The sequence below is a fragment of the Lampris incognitus genome, chromosome 3 (genome assembly GCF_029633865.1).
Source record: "Lampris incognitus isolate fLamInc1 chromosome 3, fLamInc1.hap2, whole genome shotgun sequence".
NCBI classification, from domain to species: domain Eukaryota; kingdom Metazoa; phylum Chordata; class Actinopteri; order Lampriformes; family Lampridae; genus Lampris; species Lampris incognitus.
Window position 1 is genome coordinate 98,901,570 of NC_079213.1, and position 10,775 is coordinate 98,912,344.

General features: G+C 45.4%; 1 protein-coding gene across 3 annotated transcripts in view; it reads left to right on the plus strand.

The window, feature by feature from the left end:
* The first annotated feature begins 632 nt into the window (after positions 1-632).
* ddr2a (discoidin domain receptor tyrosine kinase 2a) overlaps positions 633-10,775 on the plus strand; it is a 27,216-nt gene continuing 17,073 nt past the window's right edge. For 2 of the 3 annotated variants that reach the window (XM_056278050.1, XM_056278051.1), the window contains exon 1: positions 639-752. In XM_056278050.1, coding sequence (XP_056134025.1) covers positions 671-752 — 82 coding nt within the window. In that variant the 5' untranslated portion in view covers positions 639-670. Of the gene's footprint in view, positions 753-10,775 lie in introns of all 3 variants that reach the window. The other variant, XM_056278052.1, reaches the window with a different exon arrangement.

The window sequence follows — 10,775 nt, forward strand, 5'->3', positions numbered from 1 at the left end:
ATGGAATAGCCTTCATTTCTAAGAACAAGAATAGACTGTCGAGTTTCAGATGAAAGTTCTCTTTTTCTGGCCATTTTGAGCGTTTAATTGACCCCACAAATGTGATGCTCCAGAAACTCAATCTGCTCAAAGAAGTGCCCATCCAACCAATCCAACTTGTGGGAGCTGCTTCTGGAAGCGTGGGGTGCAATTTCTCCAGATTACCTCAACAAATTAACAGCTAGAATGCCAAAGGTCTGCAATGCTGTAATTGCTGCAAATGGAGGATTCTTTGACGAAAGCAAAGTTTGATGTAAAAAAAATCTTATTTCAAATACAAATCATTATTTCTAACCTTGTCAATGTCTTGACTCTATTTTCTATTCATTTCACAACATATGGTGGTGAATAAGTGTGACTTTTCATGGAAAACACAAAATTGTTTGGGTGATCCCAAACTTTTGAACGGTAGTGTATATATATATATATATATATATATATATATGACATAATGACATATTTCAAGACTTTTTTGAGACTTTCACACATCTAAAACTATCGTCACTCATCTCACCTGCTGTATTCACCTTGTTTTGCAGGTTGGAAGCCTGTGTCTGTGTATGTGTGTGTGTGCGTGTGTGAGTGTGTGTGTGTGAGTGCGTTTGTGTGTGCGTGTGTGTGTGTGTTCGGCATGAAGCGCCTGTGGGAGATGCACTTCCCCCTGCTGATCCTCCTCTACCTTTCGGGAGACGTCACCTCGCAGGTCAACCCAGGTCTGTACCTCCTCCACAAGAAGATGAGCCGTGAGAAAGAGACAATCTAAACATGTTCCCACTTTCCATGCTAGGATATCGGTATGTTGCGGGTCGGTGGACTTGCCTATCTGCTTTAATTCAAACCTACCTCAGTCTACTTACTTTATGAGAGGATTTGAGTCCACATTCAGGATTTAATTGCATTCATGGAACCACTTTGTGTTGTATGGTTTGGTACTCTCAGGCAGGTTCAGCCATGTTCAGATTCAGATTTTGGATCAGTGCTAGTTTGTGGGAACTCTGCCCCCCCCCTCTCTCTCTCGTTCTGGTTTGGCCTCTTTGATCCCGGCATGGCAGCAGCATGCCAGGCTTTCTCCTGCTCTGCCTCAACTGTATGGGTGGGGGCTTTTTTGTAAGGAAAGTGTGATGTCAACGAGAAAGGCCCGATTATGTTTTACAAGGAAAACAGAGTAGCAACATTTGGTGGACAGACACAGGGAGACACGTTGGATATTTTCCTGTCAAAACGCTCGTATGACTGCTGTTGATGATGCAAGTTTAACATAGCTGATTCGAGTTAAGTATAATTATTGCATTCTGCTAGGCTCTAACACACAGTAGCTATCCAGGAACTAGTAAAGTGGCCCACTTTACTAGTTCCTGGACAGTAAATACAGATACTACATTCTGCAAGGCTATCCAGGAACTAGTAAAGTGGCCCACTTTACTAGTTCCTGGACAGCTAGCCACAGCTGCAAAGCAAACACTAAAAATCTCTGCATCTTCATCATCTTCATCATCATCAGGTCAAGTATCCTCGGATGAAGAGTCATACTCATCTTTCAATAGCTTGTTTAGTAAGACGAGTCTTACTAAAACACGTCCATGTTTCGCCACAACTATGGACGTGAGCAGTATCAGATTCGACTGAGTTGGTGACGCTGACCATTGACCACAAAAAGGTTCTTCCGCTCAGCGTCTTGTGAGTTTCCCCATTGATCATTGATTGGCTCTTCTGCTGAAATATCACAACCACTATGCTGCATCCCTGTAGCTTTGTTATTTAACCCATAACTGGGGTAACCTTGACTCATTATCAGGGCGTGTCCACATGCCAGTGGGCCATGATAATGAGTCTATGGGGGGTTACTCCTCCGGGGGTTTCTTTTCGGGGTTGCCCCACCCTTAGCCTTTGGCTAAAAAGCCTTATCCTGCAAGATAGCGGAATACCGGTTACTTTATAGGGCGCTGGTGATTCGCCCATAGTCAGAGCCCCGCTAGTGAAAACAGTCTGAACCTCGAGAAGGTGGGGTTGACTTGTCTGGGGGAAGCTTTATATTGCGCTAGGCGACTTGTTTGTTTTTGACACACACCACACCAGACCAGCATCTTCATCATGTATTATTACTAGTTGTCATGCAATGCACAGTTAAACCGAATTCAGCTCCATTATTTCTGTCACGTATGTACAAAGTTAATTTCATTATCATAAACCCTGTAATTGAATGAGGAAGCATGCAAGCCATGTCAATAGGCATAAGACTTTTTGTGATTGGCCTTTTTGTAGCCATCAGTCTTCCTCTCTGAGACAGATATAGGGGGTTGATTATGAACATTGCTATACCCTCTTCACAGACCCATCCGACACTTTTTAAAATCAAACAAATAGCACATTAGATTTGATTCAACTCCTCTCTCGGTGGCTTAACGTGGGAAACGGTGCTTGTTTTCAGAGGTCCTGCCCGCAAATTCAAACCCGAACATCTCCACCATATTCACAAGAGAGGGAGTCGCACACTTGTGTTTGCATCTTCAACTACATATGCACAACACTCGTGCAACACTGCACACACATGCACACACACACATGCACACACACACACACACGTGACAAAGCCTTCTTCTCAATCATTCATACAGTATTTGCACCCTTTGCTGTGCTGGCGGAGAAGAAAAGAGAGGGCAGAGAGTCTCACAAGGTGTTCAGAGGGAAGAGGAGACAGACAGACGGTGGAGTTTTCACGTTGTGCTGGACAGATTACAGAGAGCGCTTACAGAGGGAGTTTTCAACGGATATCCTATGTGTGTGCTGTGGTTGTTTGCTGTTTTCAGGCCTGTTTCGCCATATCTGTTGATAGCATGTTGAAGCTTCACTTCTTACCCACTTAGCTGGACGTGACTGTAGCACACTTTACCATAGGATGCTTAATATGGGCAGTTTAAATCTTTCTTCTTTTTTTTTTTTTTGGATTCTCCCCCCCTTTTTCCCCCCAATTGTATCCGGCCAATTGCCCCACTCTTCTGAGCCGTCCCGGTTGCTGCTCCACCCCCTCTGCCAATCCGGGGAGGGCTGCAAACTACCACATGCATCCTCCGATACATGCGGAGTCACCAGCCACTCTTCTTTTCACCTGACAGTGAGGAGTTTCGCCAGGGGGACATGGCGCGTGGGAGGATCACGCTATTCCCCCCAGCCCCCCCCCCCCTGAACAGGCGCCCTGACCGACCAGAGGAGGCGCTAGTGCAGCGACCAGGACAGTGCTGTGTATAGAGAGAGTCTGGCCAACTGGCTACACGGGCGTCATATTGCCTACCAACTGGTAGGTTGCTGTGTGTTTTGATGGTTGTGTGTGAACTGCTTATCAGCTCACACCCCACCATCAAAGGTAGATTACATAATCAGTCAGGCCAGTTGAGCCCAACAGCTCAGTCACACCTTCTACCATGTATCAGTCATATAGCACATACCATTGTGGAAAGAAGAGATTATGGTATTTTCTGTACACAATTTAAGATTTAATGATGCACAATGTATTTTGCATCACTCCATGTTATGAAGAATACCAGAAATTATGTATATTGTATCATTATTAATTTTGAATTTTCCAACATTCAGTCAAGTATTCAGAGTATCAAAAACTGTGTATTTTGCATCACTCATTATCAGTAGTCAGAGTACCAGAAATGATGTCTTTTCCATCATTCAATACCAGTGCGCACCAGAAATTACAGTGCCTCTCAAAATTATTTATGCGGTGGTATGCAAGTCTTAAAAATGCTCATGACAGCCTCAGAAAAGCTCAAACCTTTCTGAATAGTGCCAAATTTTGTCTAACTTCCTTAATCTAACAAATTCATGTTCTTGCAAGTCGGGAGTCACAGATCAAGTGCAGTAATAGAAATTAGGAAGACGATTGAAGCACTCCATATAATAGGGTATGCTATGAGCCTTATTATGTCATGTGACTAGTTTAATGAGATAACTGACCGAAAGTCGCCTCACTTTTGACTACTGTTAAATAAGAATTTAACATGACTATTCTGTCTGTCACCTTATTAATTGGTCACATGACAAAATGAGGCTCACAGCTGACCCTGTTTTGTGGGTGCAATGTACCATGAATAGATCACTCTGTTAATTTCTATTACTAGACTTTGACCCCAACTTAGAGGAAACAAGAATTTATTAGATTAACAATTTAGACAACATATTGAAGCTATTGAGAAAGGGGTATGGCCTTTTAAGGCCACACGACTACATAAATAATTTTGAGAGGCACTTTATGTATTTTACATCATTAAGTACCAGTACTTAGGGTTCCAGAAATTATGGATTTTCCATCATTTCAATCCCAGTTTCAGAGAACCAGAAATTTTTTTATCATTGCGTACCAGTAGTCAGGGTAGGTGGTTTAACACCAGATCAGGAGCAGAGGCTATGGTAATAACGTGTTTCACTTTTTCAGTCCATGATGAAGGTGATGAGATCAGGAAGAAACCCACCAGCAGTCATAACTCAGTCGCAGGCACCGAGCAGGGGACTCTGTGGCATGCATGTAGATTTCAACCCAAAGAATTTACTCCAGAGACTTTAGTTTTTATCCACTACCCTACTGGTGTGGTGGGTAAATTTGTGATCAGTACCAGTATTACATATTTTGCAGCGTTCAGTAGGCTACTAGTGAATGATAATGAGCAATAATATCAGGGCGGCGCAGTGGTTAGCGCGGTCGCCTCACAGCAAGAAGGTCCTGGGTTCAAACCCCAGGGTTGTCCAACCTTGGGGGTTGCCCCAGGTCGTCCTCTGTGTGGAGTTTGCATGTTCTCTCCATGTCTGCATGCATTTCCTCCGGGGGCTCCGGTTTCCTCCCGTAGTCCAAAGACATGTAGGTCAGGTGAATTGGCCATAATAAATTGTCCCTAGGTATGAATGGGTGTGTGTGTGTGTGTGTGTGTGTGTGTGTGTGTGTGTGTGTGTGTGTGTGTGTGTGTGTGTGTGTGTGTGTGTGTGTGTGTGTGTGTTGGCCTGGCGGCCTGTCCAGGGTGTCTCCCCGCCTGCTGTCCAATGACTGCTGGAATAGGCTCTAGCATCCCCGCGACCCTGATAGCAGGATAAGTGGTTCAGATAATGCATGGATGGATGGATGGACTTGAGAAATAATATTAGGCCTACCTGTTTCGAGGTTTAGCCAGTGCAGTGTCAGTTCTGTATCGGGGCGCTTGTCTAGTTTATCTCAACACTACCTACACACTGCCCCTGTCATTCAATCCATCCCATGTACTGCCCTCCTTTGTGCATCTTGTGGAAATCGATGCATCGTACGGCCGAACGAAACAGCCCCAAGCAGCACAACACACCATTTCTCTTTCAACTGCTACAAATGGGTGAGAAATTGGCAGTAAACGCAGAAAAAATCATTGAAACGTCATGATAACAGAGCCAGACGTTGGTAGACAAAATGGCATCCATCAAGCATGTGACAGGCTCTCAGCCAATCACAGCGCGTGTTGCAAAGATCAAAGGATTGCCAGACACTATACACAGCGCTGGACCAGGACACATACCCACATCTGGCTTCCCACCCACAGACGTGGCCAATTGTGTCTGTAGGGACACCCGACCAAGACAGAGGTAACACAGGGATTCGAACCGGCGATGCCCGTGTTGGCAGGCAATGGAATAGACCGCCACGCTACCCGGACGCCCAGGCAGTTTAAATCTTTTGTCTGATGTGTGATCTTGTACCATTTGGCACACTGAAATGAATCATTTCCCCAAAGAGATGCTATGGGTAACAGCAGTACGAGGCAAAGTCAGGGACAAACAAGGCAGACGAGAATAAGACAGGATTTTGTCAAACAGTTTTCTTCTCTCACCAAAATCACTGTATTACTATGTTTGACCCTGGCGAGACTTTCTCTCTTCTCTGTATATGTATGTTTGTGTGTGTGTGTGTGTGTGTGTGTGTGTGTGTGTGTGTGTGTGTGTGTGTGTGTGTGTGTGTGTGTGTGTGTGTGTGTGTGTCTCCATGCATGTGCACGCGCACATTTGTGCACGCATGCTGTGGATCCAACTATCCAACTGGAGTCTGTGGCTAATGCATACCAGACATTCTGACAGCAGGAAAGTCCATTGAAATGGGCTCTGTCTTTCTCCCCAGCACTTCTGAGTGTGTGTGTGTGCGCTTGTGTGTGTGTGTGTGTGCGTGCGTGCGTGCGTGCGCGCGCTGCGCGCGTGCGTCCTCATCGCTCAGTTGTGCATGTGAGCGTCCGTGCGTTCTCCCCGTTTTCTGACCACTCATAAGTCATGGAGAGGATTATTTGTGCATCTGATCATGGTCAAAGTTCAACAAGTTTACTATGTAAAAAAAAAAGAAGTTCAATATCTGAAATATGACCCGAAGGGTTTCTTTGCATGAAAAACCACCAGCGATTATGAAAAAAACTCATTTCCAGAGCTACCAAATACTTAAATCTCAACCTGTTCTGAAATGTGGAGGCAGGATATGTCCACCTATAATTCCGTCTAATGCTTCAGTTCTGCTGCGTCGAGAAGAGAGCCGCTTTTCCACAGTCGGGAAATATTCATGGCTGAATTGAGCAGAGCCGAGATGTTGGACGGTGCCAACTTTCCTCTGTTTAAAATTCCCAAGCAATGGTGTTATACCATCCCTGTCTTTCCCATTTTGCTCTCGAGTGGGTGAACTTCTTTTTACTGCCGGAGGAGGAGGAGGAGGAGGTGGTGGAATAGTTGCAAGCAAAAGGCAGCGCGTAAGGGATGCATAGATTATCATTATTATTATTATTATTATTATTATTATGATTATGCAGAATTACCTCGAGAGTTATTTCCATTTCTTCAGACAACTCTTGAGAATAAACTCTGGGCGAGGTGATTAAAACCTCCACAGTCAGACCAATGCACACTATGTGTGCATACCAGGCAGTAATAACGTGAAGATGTAATGATTGCATAGTTTTTTGTTTTGTTTTGGTTTTTTTAGGAGGGATTTTTCCCCCTTTTTTCACCCCAATTGTACCCAGCCAATTACCCCACTCTTCTGAGCTGTCCCGGCCGCTGCTCCACCCCATCTGCTGATCCGGGGAGGGCTGCAGACTACCACATGCCTCCTCCGATACACGTGGAGTCACCAGCCGCTTCTTTTCACCTCAGTGAGGAGTTTCGCCAGGGGGACGTAGCGCGCGGGAGGATCACGCTACCCCCCCGTTCCCCCTCCACCCCGAACAGGCGCCCCGACTGACCAGAGGAGGCACTAATGTAGCGACCAGGACACACACCCGCATCCAGGTTCCCACCCGCAGACGCGGCCAATTGTCTGTAGGGACACCCGACTAAGCCGGAGGTAGCACAGGGACTCGAACTGGCGATGCCCGTGCTGATAGGCAATGGAATAGACCACTACACTACCCGTACACCCCCTAATGATTGTATAGTTAATGTATTTGTAACGACCACAGATTTGTAGACTCGCTAGCCTTTTGCTAAGGGGTCGGAACCTTTAGTCGACTGGTTAGCGTAGTCGCCCGTGGTGCGGGAGACCCGGGTTCGCGTCCCGGCTGCGGCAGTTCGCGGCTGCCTCCCGAATTTGCTACATTGGTGTCAGAAGTGGGATGGTGAGACCGTGAGACCATCGGAAGCGCGTGCGCCCAGCGGCGTAAGGGTGCTGGTATGCTGAAGCGTGGGGACGCGCTTCCCGAAGGAGAGGAGAGGAGGGGGGGTAGTGTAACGACCATGAATGAGTAGACTGGCTGACGGGTCGGACCCTTTAGTCGACTGGTTAACGTAGTCGCCCGTGGTGGGGGCCGAGTTCGCGTCCCGGCTGCAGCGGTTCCCGGCTGCCCCCTGAATTCACTACATATTAAATGCTGAATAGCCACAACAGAGCGTGCTGGTCTGAGCTATGGGTGACCTGCAGCGGGACCCCTGCATGCTAGCGGGGAATTTTCAAGCATGAAGCATGATAGTGTGTGCGTGTGTGTGTGTGCGTGTGTGTGTGATTGGCTGAATGAGTGTATTTGGAGCCAGTGGTTAGACAGCAAACACTACAGAACAAGCCTGCCTTTCACTAGTCAGGGTGCGGTAAAAATGTAGAGGTGAGGAAGAGTGTTTGGTCCAGGACCCTCTCTCTCTCTCTCTCTCTCTCTCTCTCTCTCTCTCTCTCTCTCTCTCTCTCTCTCTCTCTCTCTCTCTCTCTCTCTCTTTCCACACAAAGCTGGTATTTTTCCACCTTTTTCTGGGGTGATATTTTTAGATGTTGTGGCCAAATGTGGAGCCTGATATGGGAGTTGTAAATCAACGTGCGCGCGTGCGCGAACGTGCACGCGTCACTCCAAATGTAGGTGCTCAGCTGCCCCCCCCCCCACTGCTCGCCCCAGGGGTCACCCCTGAGTGGGTCGGGTAGATAAATAAACACGGCAGTGACCAACATTTGGGAGAGTGGTAATGCATCCGGTACGACACTGAAACTCTGCTCTCTGTGTATCTCTCTCTCTTTTTACCCCTCCTCACCCCTCTCCCCTCTCCCCTCTCTCCCCTCTACTCCTCTCTGAGATGTGTTTGTGAAGCCTCTGATAATGACTCCTATTTTCATCAGTTATGTCCCAGGCAACTCCTCGCTGTTTTCCCCGCGTAGCGGTATTGCATTGTCTGTGGTCTAGGTCACTGTTATATGTCTGACTCAGGCTTTGGGGGAAATTACACGAATTTATGTCGCCGCTTCGTACCACGTGACTGGTGACCCTTCAGAGTTCACTTTTTGTTTTGTTGTTGTTTGTCCTTAATAGTTTAGTGTGTAATCAAGCGTGTAACATCGTCACACTGTTAAACCAGAGCGACCAAGACGATCGTGGATTTTCAAAGTTCAATAACTTTGTGGGGAAAAAAAAGATACAGACCTGCCGCTCCCTGAATTCACCTAAAATTGCATATATTTGCATTAAAATGAGTTTTAGGTGAATTGCACAAAAAAAAGTTACGATAAGATCTAACTAAAACGACCATGAGCGGTCAAAATGGCCGCTGGTAATTTGCGCGTGATCGTGCGCGTCATGTCACAGTTTATGACGTGTGTTTCGGTGGCATCGTTTCCTTCGTGAGGTTCACTGCTCTGTCGTAGAAAAAAGGTGCGTTTTCCAGTGCAGAGTAATAGTTTAAATTTGATTTTTTTGATTATTGCCAACATGTCTGGTTACAGGCGCCGTTTCAGACGCACCATGACTACCACCGAGGCGTTGCAGTATTTACAGGCATTGGACAGCGGCCGTTTTAAATCGTTTGAAAAATAGTATTAAAAGTTGCTTTGTAACATGTTTTAGTAATGTTTCTGGTGTTAGTTTTAATGTTTATTCTGGTCGCAAGGGGGCGCTCTAGGTTAAAGTGTCGTAATTTGTGAGACATTCTTGGTTCGCGTTAAGCCCGGAAGTAGCGGAGTGAGAGAGGCGTTAGTAGCATGGATAGCCGACACGCTAGCAGATGTGTCGTCATGCAAAAGTTTCACTAAAGACTCCAAAACGCAGCTTCATGATATCTGAGTTTTTATTTTAAAACTTTACAGTTAAAATGTTAATTTTGGTGTCAGTTAGTTTCTTAACAGACATACTAACATATGTAATGCATTAATATCTCAATTGGGTATTTATCTTGACAGAATATAGAGTTTAAAAACCGTGGCGCCCACGGTTGTTCTAGTAGTTTTAAAGTTCCGGTCGTTGTTTAGGACTGTTTCAATATTTATTTTCAGTTCTTTTTTTCTTTTTACATTTCACGTTTTATGGGCCTTGATACGTTTGTTAGAGCAGCAATATGTGTTTTCCGTTTTGTTTTTCAGGTAATATTTTCACTTTTTCAATTTTGCTATCCAAGTTCGACCATGTCTCTCTAAAGTTTAAATTGTTTAAAAATAGTATTATAGTTGTTAAAATGTTAATTTTGGTGTCAGTCGTTTTCTAACAGACATACTAACATATGCAATGCATTAATATCTCAGTTGGGTATTTATCTTGACAGAATATAGAGTTTAAAAACCGACAGTCATTGTGACCTCCCGTGGTCGTTCTAGGTAGGATTGAAATCCCGGCAGCGAAGGAAGAGGAGAGAACAGCGCTCTGCATCGATCTCTTTTCTCCTTCTGCCGTCTGTGTTCAGCCATTCACAGGGACGCGAATGAGCTTCATGTGTCGCTCCGCTGGCTCTCACAAGCCAGTGTGAGAATGCCAGCCAGCACAAACCCCATAACCTCTGGACTGAAACAGCACCCAACTAATACGTCCAAAGGCAAATAAATACAAGATACTCGATGCTAATTATTGTTTATTATTATTGTTGTTGTTGTTGTTATCTAGCTACGTTCCTTGTCCAAGATTTGAGTAACTCCATGCTATTATTTTATTCTCCCAATATTCTTCCAACTTTGATGTTCCCCATCATCTCACCCGGATCGGAATTAGAATTTGAAGTCCTTCTCCAGGTGTTTTTCGGGTCGTTTTGACCGGGCTCTGGAGATTTATGTTATGTGGTTTTCGCGACCCGTCGTATGTTGCCATACGCACGCTGCAATTAAACAACAGGATGCCAGTAAGAATGCGCCAGTAGGAAAGAGTGGTCCAAATGGAGACGGACTGCTTGTGATTAATCTCTTTTATTATCGCATTTGATTGCTTTCCTCTTGCCAAGGACACCGCTAATAGACTGAAAATATGAAAGTGTGAGATAGTTTTGGTGGATGTGGTCCCCTTAGTCAG